Consider the following 23,067-nt stretch of genomic DNA (forward strand, 5'->3'; position numbering starts at 1 on the left):
GCTGTCACACAAATTCCGTGACGGTTCAGAGAGGCCAATAGCCTTTGCATCGCGCTCGCTAACCTCAGTCGAGCGTAACTACACCCAGATTGACAGGGAGGCCCTCAGCCTGGTGTGGGGGGTGAAGAAGTTCAATCACTATCTGCACGGGCAGAAATTCACCCTACTGACTGATCATCAACCCCTGGTCTCAATTTTTAACCCAAAGAAAGGCGTTCCGGTGATGACGGCGCAACGGCTGCAAAGATGGTCTCTTTTTCTAGGGGCACATCAGTATGACATAGAGTACAAAGGTACGAAACAACATGGAAACGCTGATGGGCTGTCGCGCCTACCGTTGCCTACGGCGGAAGAAGCACCTGCAGTGGACCCGGTGGAGATATTCCATGCGACCATAGTCGAATGTTTGCCTGTTACAAACGCAAGTATTGAGAAGGAAACCCAAAATGACCCGACACTCTCTCGGGTCTATGATTTGATGGTGAAGGGATGGCCAGCATATGGCGACTTACTGTTGCCAGCATTCTCGCCAAGGAGAGAACAGCTGTCAGTGTGCCGGGGAACCTTGATGTGTGGATCCCGAGTGGTAATTCCACCCAAGTTGAGAGATAGAGTACTCAATGAGCTTCACGAGGGTCATCTGGGAGGGGTAAAAATGAAGAGCCTAGCCAGGGCGTTTGTGTGGTGGCCGGGAATCGATAAACAAATCGAGGATATGACCAAGAGATGCACAGGATGCCAGAAGGTCCAAAACGCTCCACCACAGGCCCCGCTACATCCATGGGAGTGGCCCTCATCTCCATGGCAATAGGTACACATTGATTTCGCTGGTCCATTTATGGACTCAATGTTTCTAATCGCTGTGGACGCCCATTCGAAATGGCCAGAGGTCATTAAAATGTCCTCCACCACCATGGAGAAAACTATTGCAGTCCTAAGGACCATCTTTGCCAGGAATGGGTTGCCAGAACAGATCTGTTCCGACAATGGCCCACAGTTTGTGTCTGAGGATTTCCGGAGGTTCCTGAAGAATAATGGGGTGAAACATTACACATCTGCCCCATATCATCCAGCCACAAATGGATTGGCTGAGAGGTTTGTTCAGACCTTTAAAAAGGCCATAAAGGCAATGTATAATGACGACATACCACTGCAACACAAGGTGGATAACTTCCTGTTTGCTTACTGGAATGCGACACATGCAGTAACCAACCAAACTCCAGCCGTACTGTTTTTCAACCGGAGACTAAGATTTTGCTTGGATTTGCTCAAACCAAACATAAGACGAGATGTTGAGGATAAGCAGTTCCAGCACATAAATGAGAAGCCAACCAGGAGCTTCAAGATAGGGCAACCAGTCTTGGCCCGCGACTACCGAACAGAAAAATGGCAGCCAGGCACGATATGCACACAGCAGGGACCACTAATGTACACAGTGGACGTTGGAGAGAGCATCGTGAGATGCCATGCTGACCAGATTCTAGAGTCACAGGAACAAGCCAAACCTGTACCACAAGCATGTGCACCTGGTAATGAGCCTGAAGTACAGATTGCGTCTACCTCAGAAGCAGGGGTATTGGAAGCTGACGACCCAACCAATGACAATGAGCCAGAATTGACTCCACCGCCAGAACAGGATACTCGAGAAAGGCGCTATCCAGTCCGGATCAGGAAGCCTCCTCAAAGACTGAACTTATAAATGACTATTTCAGTTGATGTATATATTACTGAGAAAATTGTAATTGTAATTAGTTATTATTTAGTTGTTAAATGAATGTTATGTACTGTTTATCTAAAAGGAGAGGAATTGTTGTGTATGTACCTTTAAGGGAATAACTGGTCTTAGACTGCAGTACCGGCAGTGACCACCCCTGTATAAAAGGCCCTAGCAGGCTTCTGTAGTTTCAGTTTCAAGCTGCCTCTTGTTCAGTAAAGTACCTGTTAAACTGTTCTCCCGAAGTCCGTGTATTATTGAGGTGCGGACTTTACATGACTGACACTTAATGTGTTCTGACTTTAATCCTTCCCATGTATTCTCATCTATCACATTATTAGTTGCACCCGAATCAATTAACATTCTCAGGTTTACTCCCCCCACACAAAAGGTAAATCTTTCTGTCATGTTATTTCCAGTAACAGCAAATGCAGTTATTTTGTTCCTCTACATTGTTCACACTGTGTTTCTTTGTACCCTTTGTGCGGCATACTTTGGAGAAATGATCCTTTCCCTTGCACTTATGACACGTTTGTCTGCGTGCTGGGCATTTCGGATCTCTGCCCATGTGGTCTGTGTGTCCACATCTGTAACATTTCCTTTCGTTCCTATCGCCATTTCCCTTTGGTTTATCTGTCGAGCTTTTCACATAATACCCTCTTTTCTGTGTAACATGACGAACAGTATCTGTCTCCGCCTTCTCTGTACATGACATGGCTGACATCTGCTCCTCGACGTTTTCACATTGTGAGGCCAATTGTAACGTGCGGGCGAGCGTTAGACCATGCCCTTCCTCTAGCAATTTCCTCCGCACATAGGCTGACGTGCACCTACTCAGGATAGCGTCTCTTATTTGATTATCCGCATCCCCCCCAAAAGCACAGTCTTTAGCAGCCTGCCGCAAGCGAGTAGCAAATTGTTGCACAGTCTCACCTGTCTTCTGGGACAACTTATGAAAAGTCTGTCTAGCAAATGCTGCGTTGACCTGGGGCACGAAGTAGTGATTCAAAGCACTAACCGCCGCCGTGTAGTCTGCTGGCTCTCCTGTGTCCAGTAGAGTCGAAAAGATATCCTGGACATCTGGTCCTGCTAGGTGTAGAAGTAGAGCTCTTCTCCTGTGCTTCGTGGCAGCTGTAGAGGTATCGTCGATAATGAGTCCTTTGCCTTCGGCATAAAGCTCAAAAGACGTTAACCACCTTGTCCATCTTGGACCCAACGTGGCTGGCTCGGTGAAACATGCAAAATTTTGAATGCCGGTCTTCTCCATCCTAGCTAACTAAAACTTGGGCAACTACTTATTTAAAACAATTCCTGTTCGTTATCCTCGTCGCCAATGTTGTATCTATGCTTTAATGCGTTCAATCAGGCATGTAGATACGTCGAATTAAATGAGAGTCAGGCAGACAGGCTTATAACTGTGATCTTTACTTTATTCCTAAAATGGCCGACTGCAGCTTTCCCGGGTAATTCCCATAATGCAATGCATATTACATTACCGTATTTACTGGTGTCAAACTCGCAATCAATACACGACATCAAGCAACTGTTTGTAAACTGCAAGTTTGTTTCCAAGGAAAAGGGGGATGTCGTGTATTGATTGCGAGTTTGGCACCAGTCAATACGGTAATGTAATGTGCGAGTTTGACACCAGTAAATACGGTAATGTAATCGGCATTGCATTATGGGAATTACCCGGGAAAGCTGCAGTCAGCCATTTTATCAATAAAGTAAAGATCACAGTTATAAGCCTGTCTGCCTGACTGATTTAATTCGACGTATCTACATGCTTGATTGAACGTATTAAAGCATAGATACAACAACGGGCAAAGAAACTCCTCTGGTATTTAGTTAAACACAGTAATGGAACACGTGTTAAATGCAACCAGTCGACAAATCATTTTTTTTTTTTTTTTTTAAGATTAATCCTGGAATGTGGGCGTCCCAGGGTTTTCACAGGCCACTGAGGGATAGGAGGGGAGAGAGAGGGGGACCCCAATACAGAAGCACTGAGGTCAAAGGCCAGAGGTTCCGACCTTACGATGGGAGGCGACAACCCATGCACAAGGCAATGGCCGTAACAAAAGGCAAAAGTAACTCAATCATTGAGGGAAAACTCTCGCTACATTCTGATCAATTAACTTCATTCACTTAAGGTACTCAGAGCCACCAACTAAAACTCCATCACCTCTGCAGGAGCACAGCAAGGGACATTAACCAAAAGCTACTAGTGGCCTCGTTTCGTTTGAAAGCGGTTCCCTTAGATTTTGAGGCATTTACGTGTTGTATTTCAGATTCACCTTTAATAAAAAGTAATTTGATTCTCAGCTTTTTCTCTTTTATCAGTAAAATTAGAACGAGTAATTTTTCACTTTAAGGTCTAGAACAGTGTCCTGTTTTCACGGATAACGGGACACCGGACAAACAGCATTTGCAAAAACAAACTTCTACAAAGCACTACGTTATATTGTAGCCAATAACTGACGGGGACAACACAGCACAGCGAGCGGCACAGAGAGTTTCCAATTCAAGGAGGCACTTCTAAGAGAATCAAGGGGGCATTGGGAGGGGCTATTATTTGAAGAACCAACCTGCACACCTCCCAAGATGGTGATAGAGGGGACGAGGGGCGCCATTTTACAGACGTCAGGGAAGGACGTTCAAGATCACTGTCTCCTTCAAATGAGCAAAGGGGAGCTCGTTGGTCTTCATCAGCTACTTCCAACCTAGGAGCTCTGGCTGCAGAATCTTCTTCGAAGACATCATCATCTCCAATGTCCTCAGAGCAGAAGGAGTCGCTGGAGAACTTTGCAACAGGCAAACGAGCAGCGTTCTTCTCTGGTTCAGGAAACCTCTTTAGACTACAAATGCTTGAGGCGTGCGATGAAGGGAAGAACAATCGGTACAGGTATGACATCCTTTGCTCACCTTCAGCGACTGCAACCTCAACAACGCAGAGACCATCTCTAGTCCCACAGCTGTTTGAGAGACCCGAGGCAAAGGGCAGCATCTGAGAACTTAGGCTATATCTCAGCGGCTTGTAATAATGCTCTCTCTTTTTACTGTGCTGCAGTTTCTTTGTCCTTGGGCTCTTCTCTTGGACGGGCGTTAACTTTCCATCAGAGCACGTCCTATCAATAAAGCTCAGGCAGCTAACTGACCGATCGGGCTTCATGTGGACATCGTTGAGGGACTTGGAGTGCTTCACCTCTCCATTGTCTGTGGGGCGCTTCCCAGGCCAAAGGAGATGGGCCAATTCCTCCCCAAATGAACTCCGTTTCCTTGGACTTTGTGGCGCGTCTTGACATATAATCGTTGCAGCAACCCCTTGGGTCAAAGCAGGTTTGCTTTCGGGACTATTCAGAAGGACAACAGCAGTCTGCAGTGGACTGTGTGGCACACGCTCAGAAGGAATTGCATCTGAACTGCATGCAGGGAAAGTGGGGATCGTGAAGAAATAGGAAAGATGGGAGAAGAAAAAGTGAAAACAACTCAGGAAATATTGTATTACACACAGGCCGGTTGTGTCAAAGTCACTTGTGGAACTTAGATTAGATCTTTGACAACACAAGAATGGAGAAAAACAATGTTATACATTATGCAAAAAACAGACTATTATCGTTTAAAAGGGACAATCCAAAACATTGTCGCTCCCTCCAATTTTCTCCCCTCTTCTCAAGAAGGTGCTAGGTCATGTTGGGGTATAGTTCAGGGTGTGGGGGAGCGGGAGCTGTTCTCTGTAATCTCACTCAAGTTGTCCTTTTAATCAGCGAGCTGAGACTGTGGGACTATTCGACTGTTGAAGCATCGCAGTCAGCACTGACCTCAACCGATAGCCGCACGGGTATCATTTCCAACACAGGCCGCTGGATTAAGGTGACCAGGAACTTTGCTTTCTAACCATCCCCGCCCGCCACTTCCCAGCTCAGGCACACTGAGGCCAATTGTAGTGCCCCTAATACGGTCATGGTTGAGTTCAACTAGTCCCAGGCCAGGTACTGAACCTGGAATGATTGCATCAGTGCCACACAGAACTCTAACACTGGACCCTCAGAGGGGGAGGAGACCCCAGAATATTAGCGGTGGTAACTTGTGCAGGTTAGGTTGATTGGCTATGATAAAAATTGACCCTTAGTGTTAGGGGGATTAAATAAGTGGGGTTACGGGGATAGGGTGGGATATGTGTTGGTGTAGGGGTTACGGGGATCGGGTGGGATATGTGTCGGTGCAGGCTCGATGGGCCGAAATGGCCTCTATCTGCATTGTGGGGTTTCTGTGATTCTGTGATTGTGAACTTGGCGAAGGAACAATCAAGTCTCATTGAAAGGTTTCCTAGAGCGAGACTTACCTGCAGATGTCCTGATCCGAGGGACTGACCGAGGTCCGAGAGAAACTGCGAGGTGCCGTCACTGAGGTTGGGCTGCCTACCTGTCAGCACACCACACAAGTCAGGTTACCAGAGCAATGCAGTCACTTTCAACATTGCAGCACAGTCAGATCCAAAAAACATCAAAGCAATCGTCCAACTGCTGCTCAGTCATCAACACTGGTTTAATAAAGATCGTCAAGCAGTGCCCAAGTGTTCTGGGTTCAGGGAGGGTTGGCAACTCTTGGTTGGACCTTTCCCTGGAGGTTTGATCACATGACGTCCGGCCTCCAGCCCACTCGGTCAAACAACCTTTTCTCCCCCTATCTCCAATATTTTTAATAACGAATGTATTAAAAAAAAATTGAATTAAACAAAAAGCAGATTCAGTAGTAACTTTCAAAAGGGAATTGGATAAATACTTGCAAAAGAAATATTTGCAGGGCTACGGGGAAAGAGCAGGGGAGTGGGACTAATTGGATCGCTCTTTCAAAGAGCCGGCACAGGCACGATGGGCCGAATGGCCTCTTTCTGTGCTGTGTGATTCTATAAAATGAAAAAAACCACTTTCTTTATTGACCTATGATTTCTCTCCTGGGTTGCTCAGGGCAGTGTCCCGGAGATTAATCTTCAATTCCTGGAGGCTCCAGGGCCAATCCTGGAGGGTTGGCGACCCGAGATTCAGGCAAATCAAAAAATAAACCAGATGAAATCAGGTGTGAGCAAACACTGGCGAAAAATACCACAGGATGTTTGTGATCAGAAAACATCAAGTGCATTTAATCGGAATATAAAATATTTTAATAAATAAGCACATACAGTCTCTACAAAGTATAACCCTAAACAGCTGTGTCTCAGTTGGTAACACTCCTCGCTTCTGAGTCAGAAGGTTGTGGGTTCAAGTCCCACTCCAGAGACTTGAGCTCGAAAAGCTAGGTTGACGCTCCAGTGCAGTGCTGAGGGAGTGTTGCGCTGTCGGAGGCGCCGTCTTTCGGATGAGATGTTAAACCGAGGCCCCGTCTGCTCTCTCAGGTGGACATAAAAGTTCCCAGGGCAGTATTTTGAAGAAGAGCAGGGGAGTTATCCCTGGTGTCTTGGCCAATATTTATCCCTCAATCAACATCACTAAAAACAGATGATCTGGTCATTATCACATTGCTGTTTGTGGGAGCTTGCTGTGCACAAATTGGCTGCCGCGTTTCCTACATTACAACAGTGACTACACTTCACAAGTACGTCATGAAAGTTTTTTTTAAAAGGGCCAGCGTGTATCGTACTCTCAGTCCCTCCTCCCCATTGAGCTCTGTTAACATAAGATACAGAAGACTGAACGATGTGCTACTCTCCCTTTATAATGCATCACCTCTCTCACTGACAGAGGCCCTCAACTCAGCGGCAAGATGGACACATGCCACCAAATGATTCCCCGCCACACGAACGCCAGTCGTTGGCAACAGCGTTACTGACCAGCCAAAGCCCCTCGAGGCCCAGCCGACACAGGCCAGAGGAGCAGCTCGTGCTTCACTGGCTCGTGTAGACTTCCCCGAGTCATCGGAGGCCCAGGGCCCTCCCACCCCGACACCGGGAGCCCAGGGCCCTCCAAACCCGACACCAGAGGCCCAGGGCCCTCCAAACCCGACACCGGAGGCTCAGGGCACTCCCATCCCTCCCACCCCGACACTAGAGGCCCAGGGCCCTCCCTCCCCGAGTCACTATAGGCCCAGGACCCTCCCACCCCGACACCGGAGGCCCAGGGCCCTCCCTCCCCGAGTCACTATAGGCCCAGGACCCTCCCACCCCGACACCGGAGGCCCAGGGCCCTCCCTCCCCGAGTCACTATAGGCCCAGGACCCTCCCACCCCGACACCGGAGGCCCAGGGCCCTCCCTCCCCGAGTCACTATAGGCCCAGGGCCCTCCCACCCCCTCCCACCCCGACACCGGGGGCCCAGGGCCCTCCCACCCCGACACCGGGGGCCCAGGGGCCCCCCACCCCGACACCGGGGGCCCAGGGCCCTCCCACCCCGACACCGGGGGCCCAGGGGCCCCCCACCCCGACACCGGGGGCCCAGGGCCCTCCCACCCCGACACCGGACGCCCAGGGCCCTCCCACCCCGACACCGGAGGCCCAGGGCCCTCCCACCCTGACACCGGGGGCCCAGGGCCCTCCCACCCCGACACCGGGGGCCCAGGGGCCCCCCACCCCGACACCGGAGGCCCAGGGCCCTCCCACCCCGACACCGGGGGCCCAGGGGCCCCCCACCCCGACACCGGGGGCCCAGGGCCCTCCCACCCCGACACCGGGGGCCCAGGGCCCTCCCACCCCATTAAAAGATGAACCACGTCATTTTTTAATCTCAGTATGGATCCAGTGCTGTAGAAATCACACTGCACCATGCACGGGACAGTTTCTGTCGCACTGTCAAATTTATTCATTCTCGGGATACGGGCGTCGCTGGCAAGGCCGGCATTCATTGCCCATCCCTAGTTGCCCTGAGGTGGTGATGGTGGGTCACCTTCCTCTTGAACTGCTGCCATGTGGCAGTAATTGAGTTGGTTACTTCAACAGGCAATTAAGACCAGGCTCGTGTGGGATTGGAGTCAGATATAGGCCCAGACCGTATAAGGACAGCAGGTTTCCTTCCCTGAAGGATATCAGTGAAGCAGTTGGGTTTTGACAACAGCTTCATGGTCGCTTCTATTGACACCAGCTTTATATTTCCAGATTAATTTAAAAACAGAATTCAAATTCTCAAACTGCCATGATGGGATTTGTGCTCACATTCTCTGGATTACTCGTCCAGTCACACAACCACGATACGACTGCACCCCTTATACTGCACAACAATGTTAATTCAATATACAAGCCTCCTCTGTGGCAACAAATGTCTCTTTAAATCCAAATGATTAAACTAAGCATTTCCACCTTTGTGTCTTGTTGATTGGCACAGGCAAAGATTGGGCCATCCTACACCATCCAGCAGTGAGTGACTGCAGTATCGAGTCCCCTCTCTCATCCCCTGACCCCCCTCATCCAACACTCAGCCGTATCTGCAACTCGAGATATGCCAGAAGGTTTGGAAAGGGCTGTTTTTAGCCCTTTGATGTCTCATTGTTCGGGAGATTCTGTCACAACATCCAAGAGCTGTTCGTGTCAGCAACTCGGGATTTCTGCAAATCAACCACAACACGAATCCTCCACCGCAGGCTTCTTAAAGAGAGGAGAGACAGAGAGATCACACCTATTTAAACAGCTTTTATTCATTGTCTACATATAAACCTTTTTGTAAAGTTGATGTTGGAAACATAACTACTGCAGTTTTTTGTTCAAATATTGTGCAGAACAGATTCCCAGAGCGTGTATGATTAGGGGAGCTACCTTAAGGTAGCATAGTGGTATTGTCACTGGGCTATTAATCCAGAGGCCTGGACTAATGATCCAAGAGACGCGAGTTCAAATCCCACCACGGCAGCTAAGGAATTTAAATTTAATTAATTAAATAAATCTGGAATAAAAAGCTGGCATCAGTAATGGTGAATATGAAACTATCAAATTGTCATAAAAACCCATCTGATTCACTAATGTCCGTTAGGGAAGGAAATCTGCCATCCTTACCTGGTCTGGCCTATATGTGACTCTAGACCCACAGTAATGTGGTTGACTCTTAACTGCCCTCTGAAATGGCCTAGCGAGTCACTCAGTGCCACCAAACTGCTACGGCAAAGTCACTGTGGGAGTACCTTCACCACACGGACTGCAGCGGTTCAAGGAGGCGGCTCACCACCACCTTCTCAAGGGCAGTTCGGGATGGGCAATAAATGCTGGCCTTGCCAGCAATGCCCACTACCCAGGAATGAATTTTTTTTTTTTTTTTTTTTAAAAAGGCGCTGCCTTCATTTCAATGCCTTGTCCTCAGGTTAAAGCCTCTTATCTCCAGTAGATCAGAGCTCTGCGTTCATTCAAATATTTGATCATTTTGGTCTATAGATCCTACAGACGATGTACAGGGGCTACCATTAGAGTTACCAACCCTCCAGCATTGTCCTGGGGTCTCCGGGATTTGAAGATTAATCTCCACGACACTGCCCCGAGCAAAAAACCCAGGAGCAAAATCACAGGGGCGTTAAAAAAAAGTGTTTCTTTTTCATTTTATTATATTGGCGGTGGGGTGGAAAAGGGCCATTTGACTGACAGCGAGAATCATTCAATCATGTAAGGAAGAGTCTGTTCGCCCTCCAATCGAGGCGGGCAGGCTGGACGCCAGCGAGGATGGACATGTCGGGCGACCGGGGGGGGGGGCAGTTGGAGGTCATGTGACGATACCTCCAGAAATACGTCCAGCCAGAGTTGGCAACCCTAGCGCCCAGAGGCCCAGTACAAGGGTGTCTTTAATGTAGGTTTTAAAGAGCGTGTTAAAGGAGGAGAGAGAGAGGCTGAGAGATTTAGGGAGGGAATTCCAGAGCTTAGGGCCTCGGCAGCTGAAGGCACAGCCGCCAATGGTGGGGCGATGAAATTGAGGTGAGCAGGAGTGGGGAGGGGGGGGGGGCGGAGGAGGTGGAAATGATAAATGGAACCAAGTTAAAAGGAAAGATCTCTTGCAAATGGAAGAGTGAACGGACTCCTGATCGAACCACACAGGCATTATTCTGCTTGTGGCCAACCCTACTAGCTACAAGAACCGTGTGACTCAGTCTATAAGAGAATCTGAGCGATAGCTCCATCAGCGAGTTCAAAGTCAGGTCGACTGACGCACTAATGCACAAACTCAAGGTCCACCTAGACAAGGCAGCTGGAGAATAGGCGATGACATGCTCGTCAGCAGTGTTCAATAGCATATTCTTTAAGTGATTCAAACTTGTGTGGCGGATATCAGGCCCTTGAGCTGAACAATGCTTTGACTTGACTGTGTAGTTTATAGATACAGATCTCAAATCACTGGAGATTTTTCCACAAGTTGGAGACTTCATATTATTGGAGTATAATAGGTGGTTGGTTCTCTCACTGAATACAATAGCAATTTGACCTTTTAAAAAGGAGTAGGCTGCAGCAGGAAATATCGTCCCTGCCAGTTTGATTCCCTGAGCTCTCACTGGATCATTTACTGAACTTGCAGAAAAATCTCAACTTTATTCCCCCCCCCCCCTCGCATCCCACCAACCCACCACCTGTTAACAAATCAGGTAAATACTTGGTGAATTTATCTAATGGTATTAAGATCTTTAACCTGCAGCCCTGGGAATGTGATGGTTGGGTTTTTAGGTCGTGCGCAAAGTGGTGAGGCCTCCAGGCCTAGCACGGCTCCAGGCCTCCCGTGGGCTTTGGTCTGTGGTTAAGCTCCAGGCCGCACAGATAAAAAACCAGAAGTGTACCACGGTGTAGCGGTCATGTTACTGGACCAGTAAAACAAGAGTTCCAACCCCACCATGGCAGTTTGCGAATTTGAATTCAGCTTAGAATAAATCTGGAAATTATTTATTTCGAAATGGTTTTGAAGCTGTTGGATTGGCGTAAATTGGATTGGTTCACTAATGTCCTCCAAACTTGCTGTCCTTACCCAGTCCGGCCTATCCATGACTCCAGTCCCACACCAACACAGCTGACTCTTAACTGACCTCTGAAGCAGGCAACTAGAGATGGACAATATATGTCAGAGTCATAAAGGCACAGAAGGAGGCCATTCGGCCCATCGAGTCCATGCCGGCTCTCTGCAGAGCAATCCACTCAGTCCCATTCCCCCACTCTATCTCCGTAGCCCTGCAAGTTTATTTCCCTCAAGTGCCTATTCAGTCTCCCCTTGAAAACATTGAGTGTCTCCGCTTCCACCACTTCCGTCGGCAGCGAGTTCCAGGTCCTCACCACTCGCTGTGTAAAAAAGTTTTTCCTCACATCCCCTTTGTATCTCTTGCCCAAAACCTTAAATCTGTGTCTCCTAGTCCTTGTACCATCAACTAGTGGGAACAGCCTTTCCCCGTCTAGCCTATCCAAACCCGTCATAATCTTGTACACCTCGATCAAATCACCCCTCAACCTCCTTTGCTCTAATGAAAACAAATCCAGCTTCTCCAACCTGTCCTTGTAGCTAAGATCCCCCATCCCCGGAACCATTCTGGTAAATCTCCTCTGCACCCTCTCAAGGGCCTTCATATCCTTCCTAAAGTATGGTGACCACAACTGGACGCAATACTCCAGTTGTGGCCTAACCAGCACTTTATAAAGGTTCAGCATAACTTCTCTACTTTTGTACACAATACCTCTAGTTATGAAGCCCAAGATCCCATATACTTTGCGAACCACTCTCTCAATATGTCCCGCCACCTTCAGGGACCTATGCACATTAACTCCCAGGTCCCTCTGTCCCTGCACACTCTTTAAAACTGTGCCATTAAGTGTATATTGCCTCTCCCTGTTCCTTCTGCCAAAATGCATCACCTCACACTTCTCTGTATTAAATTCCATCTGCCACTTGTCTGCCCATTCTGCTAGCCTTGCTATGTCCTGTTGCAGTCGATTGGTATCATCCTCATTGTTTGCCACACCCCCAAGTTTGATGTCATCAGCAAATTTAGAAATGTTATGCTGTATTCCAATGTCCAGGTCATTTATATATAACAAAAAAAGTAGTGGTCCCAGCACTGTCTACCATCCTCCAGTCTGAAAAACAGCCATTTACCACAACTCGCTGTTTTCTATCCTTAAGCCAATTCCTTTTCCAAGCTGCCACTGACACACCTATTTCATGAGCCTCAATTTTGTTAACCAGCCTTCTATGTGGCACTTTGTCAAACGCCTTCCTAAAATCCATGTAGACAACATCCATTGCATTCCCATCATCAATCCTCCCTGTTACTTCATAAAAAAATTCAATTAGATTAGTCAAACACGATCTGCCTTTTACAAATCCGTGTTGGCTCTCCTTAATTAGCTTAAACCTCTCCAAGTGCCCGTTAATTATTGTTTCTAAAACTTTACCCACCACTGATGTTAAACTGACTGGCCTGTAGTTACTAGAATTGTCCTTACACCCTTTCTTGAACAATGGTGTCACATTTGCCACTTTCCAATCCTCAGGCACCTCCCCCACACCTAGGAAAGATTGGAAAATTATGGCAAACCCTTCCGCTATCTCCTCCCCCAATTCGCTTAGCAACCTGGGATGCAAGCCATCTGGACCAGGCGACTTATCCACTCAAAGCATACCCAGCGTTTGTAGTACATCCTGTCTATCAATTTTCACCCCTTCCATTGCTTCTGCCTTTTCCACTTCTGCCGATATTTTGTCAGCATCCACCTCCTTTGTAAACACCGATACAAAGTACTCATTGAGTATTCTAGCCTTGCCCTGCGCCTCTAAGCATATATCACCTTCTTTGTCCCTAATAGGCCCCACCCCGGCTCTTACTACCCACTTACTGTTTACATGGTGGTAGAAGATTTTTGGGTTCCCTTTTATGTTAACCGCCATTCTACTCTCACATTCTCTCTTAGCCAATTTTATTTTCATCTTCACTTCCCCTCTCAAATTATTGTATTTGGTCTGGTTCTCCCTTGAAGAATTCATTCGACATGCATCATACGCCCTCTTTTTTTGTTTCATCATCTTCTCTATCTCCCTCGTCATCCAAGGAGCCCTTGCTTTGGTTCCCTTACCCTTCCCTCTTGTTGGAATGTACCTAGCCTGTACTTGGAACATCTCCACCTTAAAGATCACCCATTGTTCCGTTAGTTTTTCCTGTCAGTCGTTGATTCCATTTTATCCTGGCTAGATCCTTTTGCATCCCATTGAAGTTAGCCCTATTCCAGTTTAGAAGTTCCACTCTAGATTGTTCCTTGCTCCTCTCCATTGCTAATCTAAATCTTATGATACGATGATCACTCGTACCCAAGTGTTCTCTCACAGTCACTTGGTCGACCTGGCCCACCTCATTCCCCAGCACCAGATCCAGCAATGTCTCTTTCCTAGATGGGCCAGGAACATACTGGTCAAGGAAATTCTCTTGAACACATTCCAGAAATTCCTCCCCCTCCTTTCCATTTACCCGAGCATTATCCCAATCGATATTTGGGAAATTAAAGTCCCCCAATATCACTACTCTATAGCTCTTGCATATCTCTGTGATTTCCCTGCCGAGCGACCTTGCCAGTGATGCCCAAATCCCAAGAATGAATTAAAAAATTTAATAGCATTAATATCAAATCTGCTATAATCCTTAAAGAAAGGAGATCAGAACTGAGCGATCGAGTGTGTCAGGGCAAGTGAACAAACTGCAGACTCTCCGTGACTGTCAGCACCCAATTTAAACAGGTGGATGATAGGGTACCACTGTGGAGAGACTGGGCGCAATCTTGCCAGCCCTGGGGAGGTGGGACTGCCGGCAAAGTGGCAGAATCTGGGGCGGGTGCCCATCCCGCCCCCAAGCCATCTTGCCAGGAGGCGGGTAGCCGACCCACGCCAGGTCCTGTCTCCTTGGAGGTGGGAAAGGGATTACAGCCACTTGACTGCCTGGTAACAAGTAGTTAACAGGCAGATAAGAGGATTATCCCCATTTTACCCACACACGTGCAGGTTTCCCGAAGGCTGTGAACCCCGCCAGGGTCAGCGAGGTGAGCAGTGGGTCTGCGGGGGTCAAAAGTGCGCTGTGAAGGTAAGTGATGGGTGCAAGTCTGGAGAGGTAAGTATCTGAGGTAAGTGGAAAGTGTTAGAAAAAGTTTACTTACCTTTGTTTCTTCCTGCAGGATTCAAGAGTTGGGGCTGCGGAGAGTTTCGCACCTCTACGGCAGAGATGACAGATGGCTGCTGCATTCTCCAATGCAACAACCATCTGATTTCTGTTAAAGAAAGAGGTTTGATGAGTCCTGAATTCAAGAACTCATCAGACTACAGAGAATGTCAGTGTTTGACAGCTTCACAGAGCTGTCAAACGATGACAATTCATCTGTCAAAAACTTTTGACAGATGAAACTTCATACACTGACGTTCTCTGTAACCGGCTTTCCTTTAATTGGCCTGCTAAGCCCGCTGGGCAGGCTCAACAAAGTCAATCAAGGGACAATAGCGTGGGTTGGCCAGAAGTTGATGGAGGTGGGACTGAAACCCGACAAGTGGGAGTCCCGCCTCCAAAAGCTCCCCATTGGCAAAATCCAGCCCAGGGTATTCAGGGCTACGGAACCAAGACAGGTAGATGGAGTTAAGATACAAATCAGTCATGATCAAATTGAATGGTGGAACAGGCAGGAGGGGCTGAATGGCCTCCTCCTGTTCCTATGGAGGTTTTGGATATTAGCCTCTCAATCTCCTCTCAATGTGGTTTTCACGAGTTACATTTACTGCACAGGGTCTGTCAAAGCCAGGACTAAAAACTGTAATGTAAGCACATTTTAGAAATCGTATTTTCCCATGTAGCATTTCCACTTGCGACAGCACTGCTGAAATGGCCATCCGTCTCTTAATGGTTTGAATGCCGTGGACAGTATTAATCAGCAATCACTTTAATCCTGGGAAGACTATTGTGGTCTGCCTGTCAAATCAATCAATCAGTGGAACATTAGCTTTCACGCTGTTGAGGGCCATGGCTTTTAATCGAAGGGAATAATAATCGGGAGTCTTGCACAGTGAGACGGATCCATAAATAAAGCTGTAACAGCAACAATGGTTTACAATAAAATGATCTTAATTATCATATAGGAGCTTGCAATATCTCGCTTCACCGGTCGGTCAAACATTAGGCCTCATCGGAAAATCAGGACATACCTTTGAGATGTTGCTGGAACGGCTGGTGGAATGGCCCAGAGGCTTCTCATTCTGTAAGGGAAAAGTGCACCACGTTATTCTTCCTAATTACACACTCCTGATCTAAAACAGCACGGCCGAAGAACAAAAACTGACCCTTCGGGCTCTTCAAAGCAAAATGATCTGAGCACATGAAGGAGCGATTGTCACAGTGAAACTACAGCAACGCGCTTCCACATTTTTGGATATCACATAAAAAAAGAAAGACTTGCATTTCTACAGCGCCTTTCACAACCTCAGGACGGCCCAAAGCGCTTCACAGCCAATGGAGTCCTTTTGAAACATAGTCACTGTTGTAATGTAAGAAACGCAACAGCCATTTTCACACAGCAAGCTCCCACAAATAGCAGGTAATCTATTTTTAGTTAATTGAAGGATAAATATTGGCCAGGACACTGAGGATAACTCCCTGCTCTTCCTCGAAACAGTACCATGGGATCTTTTACGTCCACCTGAAAGGGCAGATGGGGCCTCGGTTTAACGTCTCGCCTGAAAGACGGCACCTCCGACTGTGCAGCACTCCCTCAGCACTGCACTGGAGTGTCAGCCTAGATTTTTGTGCTCAAGTCTCTGGAGTGGGACTTGAACCCACAACCTTCTGACTCAGAGGCGAGGGTGCTACCCACTGAGCCACGGCTGGCAAATGGGGAATATTCGGCTCCCATCATGGTAATCCGAGCCCTACTTGACAGAGGAGTGTGAAGCATGAGTCAATTGTGTATTTAAACGCAGAATGAAGACTAATCTGAGTCCGCGCTCCACCCTCCAGTGAAATCCTATGAAGTCAAGTCCAGTCACGAATTGTTTACCAGATTCCAGACACCCCCTCATTCATTGGTGGTTGGAGATAGGTCACACAGAGGTGGCCAGACACTTAGCAGGGCAGAATGGCTCTTGTACAATGGGCTGAGGGGAGAGGATGTGAGAATGGATAAACATTCAGGCGTTCTGCTTGATTACCCAGCGGGGACTAAGAGGACCGTCAACGAAATGGGATTCACTATTTTTTCGGTACTACTCCAGCAACAACTTGCATTTATATAGCATCTTTAATGTAGCCAAACGTTTCACGGTGCTTCACAGGATCGTTATCAAACAAAAACTGACACTGAGCCAAAGGAGGAGATATTAGGACAGGTGACCTAAAGCTTGGTCAGAGGTAGGTTTTAAGGGTCTTAATTATTAGGAAACAGAGGTAGTGAGGTTTGAGGAGGGAATTCATAGAAGCATAGAAGATAGGAGCAGGAGTAGGCCATTCGGCCCCTCGAGCCTGCTCCGCCATTCAATGAGATCATGGCTGATCATCCAAACTCAGTACCCTGTCCCTGCTTTCTCCCCATATCCCTTGATCCCTTTAGCCTTAAGAAATATATCCAACTCCTTCTTGAATATATTTAATGAATTGGCCTCTACTGCCTTCTACGGTAGAGAATTCCACAGGTTCACCACTCTCTGGGTGAAGAAATTCCTCCTCATCTCTATCCTAAATGGCTTACCCCTTATCCTTAGACTGTAACCCCTGGTTCTGGACTCCCCAACCATTGGGAACATCCTTCCGGCATCTAGTCTGTCTAGTCCTGTTAGAATTGTATAAGTTTCAATGAGATCCCCTCTCATTCTTCTAAACTCCAGCGAGTATAAGCCCAATCGACCCAATCTCTCCTCATACGTCATTCCTGCCATCCCAGGTATCAGCCTGGTGAATCTTCGCTGCACTCCCTCCATGGCAAGAACATCCTTCCTCAGATAAGGCGACCAAAACTGCACACAATACTCAAGATGTGGTCTCACCAAGGCCCTGTACAACTGCAGCAAGACATCCTTGTTCCTGTACTCGAACCCTCTTGCTATGAAGGCCAACATACCATTTGCCTTCTTAACCGCCTGCTGCACCTGCATGCTTACCTTCAGCAACTGGTGCACAAGGACACCCTGGTCTCGTTGCACTTCCCCTTCTCCCAATCTATTGCCATTCAGATAATAATCTGCCTTCCTGTTTTTGACACCAAAGTGGATAACCTCGCATTTATCCACGTTATATTGCATCTGCCATGCTTCTGCCCAATCACCCAACCTGTCCAAATCATACTGGAGTTTCTCGGCATCCTCCTCACAACACACACGCCCACCCAGCTTTGTGTCGTCTGCAAATTTGGAGATATTACATCTAGTTCCCTCATCTAGATCATTAATATATATTGTGAATAGCTGGGGTCCTAGGACCGATCCCTGCGGTACCCCACTAGTCACTGCCTGCCACTTGGAAAAAGACCCGTTTATTCCCACTCTTTGCTTTCTGTCTGCCAACCAGTTCTTTATCCAAGTCAATACCTTGCCCCCAATCCCATGTGCCTTAACTTTACACGCTAATCTCTTATGCGGGACCTTATCGAAAGCCTTCTGAAGGTCCAAATACACCACATCCACTGGTTCTCCCTTATCTATTTTACCAGTTACATCCTAAAAAAATTCCAGTAGATTAGTCAAGCACGATTTACCTTTTGTAAATTCATGTTGACTTTGTCCGATCCTGTCAATTCCAGAGCTTCAGGCTTAGGCGGCTGTAGGCACGGCCGTCAATGGTGGGGCGAAGGGAGAGGGGGCGATGATCAACAGATGGCACAAGTGTCCCAGGCAGGATGAGCAGTGTGGACATTTCGCAACACCACTCGTGTCCCATCTGTTCCAGTCCCACACCCACTTCCAGCCCAGGTTGCCAACTCTAGCTGGCCGTATTTCTGCTGGTCTGCTCACGTGACACTTGTTTGGAAATGCTATTATGTTTACCCTAGAAATGTTGGTGTCCCCTGTAATCGAGTGTCTTTGCTCACGGTTTTGAGTGAGGATTTCCCAGAACTGGGAGGCTGCCCATGATCAGGCAAAGGAAGTACACAGGCGCAAACCGTGGGCGCAAAACCCGGGCTCAAACCGCGGCCGCAAAACCCGGGCTCAAACCACACGGCTCAAACCACATGGTACAAACCGCATGGTGCAAACCGCGGGCACAAACCGCACGGCTCAAACCGCACGGCACAAACCGCACGGCTCAAACCGCACGGCACAAACCGCATGGCACAAACCGCACGGCACAAACCGCATGGCACAAACCGCGGGCACAAACCGCATGGCTCAAACCACGGGCACAAACTGCACGGCTCAAACCACGCGACACAAACTGCACAGCACAAACCGTGGGCACAAACCTCTACTCTTCTCCTGGGTTGTTAGCAGCAACGACCGGAAGACTCATCTTCCATTCCTGAGAGCTCTCGGACACTGGGAGAGGTGACGGACAAGCTGTAACTCGTTCTTGTGTTTCTGACATTTTCTGCTTTAAACCAGTTGATGTTTCAGCGTACAGTATTCCTCGAGAGCAACTACCAATTGTGCGATTAATCTCCACGTTCCGCGACAACTAAAGGAATGCCTTACTCTAAGACGTTCAGGGTATTAAATAGCGTTATTTTCTTGGCGTGTCTGTGTTAAGTTTCATTTTTAAAAAGCTGGTTGCAGGGTCACTTGGCCCTACCCTAGCAAACTAAAACAAAATATATGGCTGTAAAAAGCTTAAAATACAATTGTGCACCAAACACGATTGGAGGCTGCTCCTGACTTGTCTAATGGATCAGGATGACCTTAATTGCAGCTGTTGAACATTTATCTACTCCTCTCTCAGGAGAATTCCAATTAGCAGTGTGTGCAGTCACAGGGAGGGAACATGCTAAAGGGGCGACAGTGAATTACACTGCCTGTGCTGGGAGGAGCTACATTTCCCCATTACATTAGCGCGGTAACACAGAAACTAAACCAGAGATGGTAACTTCGATACCTATACTGTTTCAGCACACCTAGTGGCAATGGTGTTGGCAATAGCGGTTTCTAACGTTAACCACTAACCCTAACCCCGACCACTAACGCCTAACCTTAACCACTAACCCCTAACCCCGACCACTAACCCCTAACCTTAACCACTAACCCCTAACCCTAACATTGACCATTAACCCTTAACCCTAACCCTGACTAACCACTAACCTTAACCCTAACTACTGATCACTAACCCCAAATCCTAACCACTAACACTAACCCCTAACCCTGACCACTAACCATAACCACTAACCCCTAACCTTAACCACTAACCCCTAACATTAACTACTAAACCTAATCCCTGACTACTAACCCCTAACCTTAACCACTAACTCTAACCCCTGACCACTAACCCCTGACCACTAGCCACTAACCCCTGACTACTAACCCGACCACTAACCCCTGACCACTAACCCCTGACCACTAACCCCTAACCTTAGCCACTAAGTCGCACAATGTCAATAGTCATTGTGATGTCATCGATGATGCAGGCCGACTGCGGTGTCAATTGTCATTATGTCAGATTACTCAACGTTGAGTGATTGAAGTGAAGACAAATGGAATGAAGATTGGGAGAATTGTTCAGTAAAGTTACATTCAGGCCCTCGATCCAGATATGATCAGCGGGTGTTTCACAACCCTTCACTGCTGACTTAAGATCCACAGCAACTTAGCAGTTGAGGTGAACAGTGCAGGTGATCGGGGAGCGAGTCGGCAAACTGCACCATCAGTGCCTGCTCTAAAAAGGCCATTGGGCGGGTCAGGGAGTCCTGTTGGGAGGGAGGGTCGGAGAGTCCTGGTAGGATAGGGAGAGTGGGAGAGTTGTGGTGGGAGAAGGTCAGAGAGTCCTGGTGGGAGAGTCCTGATGGGACTGAATTTATACAGCACCTCATACATCCCAAATCTAGGCTGTCACTCCAGTGCAGTACTGAGGGAGTGCTGCACTGTCGGAAGTGCCGTCTTTCGGACGAGACGTTAAACCGAAGCCCCGTCTGCTCTCTCAGATGGACGTAAAAGATCCCAGGACACTATTTCGAAGAAGAGCAGGGGAGTTCTCCCCGGTGTCCTGGCCAATATTTACCCCTCAACCAATATCACTAAAAACAGATTATCTGGTCAGTACCTCATTGCTCTTCATGGGATCTTGCTGTGCGCACATTGGGTATCGTGTTTCCTACATTACAACAGTGGCTACACTTCAAAATTGCTTACTTGACTGAAGCGCTTCGAGACGTCCCGCAGTCATGAAAGGCGCTATAGAAATGCAAGTCTTTCTTTCTTTCGAGATCAGCAGGTGGTGAGGGAAATCCACGTTGGAATAGTCATACAAGGGGTTGTTTATACCTACTTCGCATCCCCTCCATTGGATATTCAGACACACACTACGCAAGATCGTCGAACCGTTTCTCACTCTGAATTTTCTTACGTTGTTATATGCCCAGGCGTCACTTGTTGACAGATGCCAATTACTTAGAATTTACAGCACCGAAACAGGCCATTCGGCACTACAGGTCCGTGCCGGTGTTGATGCTCCACACGAGCCTCCTCCCACCCTGCTTCATCTCACCCCATCAACAAATCAAAATCAAAATCAAATCAAATCAACTTTTATTGTCATTGTTAGTGCACAAGTGCAGTACAACGAAATGTAGGCTTTTCACCCTATTCCCCTCACATCCTATTCCCCTCTCCCTCATGTACTACAAAAGCAAAATACTGCGGAGGCTGGAAATCTGAAATAAAAACAGAAATTGCTGGAAATACTCAGCAGGTCAGGCAGCATCTGTGGAGAGAGAGTTAACGTTTCAGGTCGATGACCCTTCGTCAGAACTGGAAAAAGTTGGAGATGTAACAGGTTTTTTAAGCAAGTGCAGGGGCAGGGAAAGGGGGGAGGGGAGGAAAGAACAAAAGGGAAGGTCTGTGATAGGCTGGAAGGCAGGAGAGATTAAAAGACAAAAGGAATGCCATTTAAAATCTTGTACACTTCCATAAAGCTCCCTCTCAGTCTCCTCCTTTCAAATCTAATTGTCGTCTTCTTCTTCTTAGGAAGTCCCTTGTGTCGTGTATTGACCGCAAGTTTGACACCAGTCAATACGGTAATGTAATGTGCGAGTTTAACACCAGTAAATACGGTAATGTAATGTGCATTGCATTGTGGGAATTACCCAGGAAAGCAGCAGTCAGCCATTTTACCAATAAAGTAAAGGTCACAGTTATAAGCCTGTCTGCCTGACTCTGATTTAATTCGACGTATCTACATGCCTGATTGAACGCATTAAAGCATAGATACAACACCTTGGAACCGAGGATGACTTGCTTCCACATTAAAAAATGAGTTCTCAGGTGACTGATGAGTCCAATGCGGGACCTACAGTCTCTGTCACAGGTGGGGCAGACGGAGGTTGAAGGGGCGGGTGGGTGGGGTGCTTGGGTTGACGTGCACTCCTTGAGCTGCCTGCGCTTGGCTTCCGCTTGCTCCCGGCAAAGAGACTCGAGGTGTTCGGCGCCTTTCCGGATGCTTCTCTCTAATAGTGCTGATTTAATGATTCCTATGACTTTCCTTCAAGGGAATTAACAACTTGCATTTACTATGGCACCTTTAATGTAAAGATAACAAAATACTGCAGATGCTGGAAATCCGAAATAACAACAGAAAATGCTGGAAAAACTCAGCAGGCCAGGCAACATCCGTGGAGAGAGAAATAGAGTCAACGTTTCAGGTCGAAACCCTTTGTCAAGACCTTTAATGTAAACACTGTCCCAAGGCACTTCACAAGTAGCAATAAGGAACACAAACAGTGAGGTTGGAAGGGGGAAGGATCAATAGTTTGGTCGAAGGGTCATCGACCTGAAACGTTGACTGTTTCTCTACAGATGCTGCCTGACCTGCTGAGCATTTCCAGCATTTTCTGTTTGTATCCCTCATGTACTTACTAGCTTCCCCTTAAAGACATCTTTTGCTGCATAATGTTGGACAGCTAAAACTGTGGGTCTCCCCCTTAACTGAAGGAAATATAATTGTAGGATTGTCAATGATTTGCATGTGATGACGTTTGAAGCTGGATGGCTGCTGTGTTTGAGAGAGGCACAGTGGGAGTCCATACCGTGAGCGCAAACACTATGTAAAGCAAAAAGCCGGCAGACTGGTTCTTCTACATTTCAAATGTGGGTGTGGGTGAACTAGATTGCTGCGTTAAATACCTGCTGCCCTGTTGTGCCTGTGTTAAAGGAGCATTACTTTGTGAACCAGTTCTGATTGTCCAATCATCCAGGAATTGTTTACAAGAGCAAAATGCCGGAAATCTGAAATACAAATCAGTCAATGCTGGAAAAACACTCA

At 47.6% G+C, this 23,067-nt stretch overlaps 1 protein-coding gene across 2 annotated transcripts in view; it reads right to left on the minus strand.

Moving 5' to 3' along the window:
* marchf8 (membrane-associated ring finger (C3HC4) 8) overlaps positions 1 to 23,067 on the minus strand; it is a 75,633-nt gene that overhangs the window by 24,085 nt on the left and 28,481 nt on the right. The window contains exons 2-4 of one of the 2 annotated variants that reach the window (XM_085970228.1): positions 15,825 to 15,875; positions 6,060 to 6,139; positions 4,303 to 5,136 (exon numbers count right to left, since the gene is read on the minus strand). In XM_085970228.1, the coding sequence (XP_085826354.1) occupies positions 4,303 to 5,136; positions 6,060 to 6,139; positions 15,825 to 15,875 (965 nt within the window). The remainder of the gene's footprint in view (positions 1 to 4,302; positions 5,137 to 6,059; positions 6,140 to 15,824; positions 15,876 to 23,067) is intronic. The other variant, XM_085970229.1, reaches the window with a different exon arrangement.

Source organism: Somniosus microcephalus, chromosome 29 (genome assembly GCF_052327205.1).
Source record: "Somniosus microcephalus isolate GS21.2 chromosome 29, FLI_Smic_1.0, whole genome shotgun sequence".
In the NCBI taxonomy this organism is placed as follows: Eukaryota; Metazoa; Chordata; class Chondrichthyes; order Squaliformes; family Somniosidae; genus Somniosus; species Somniosus microcephalus.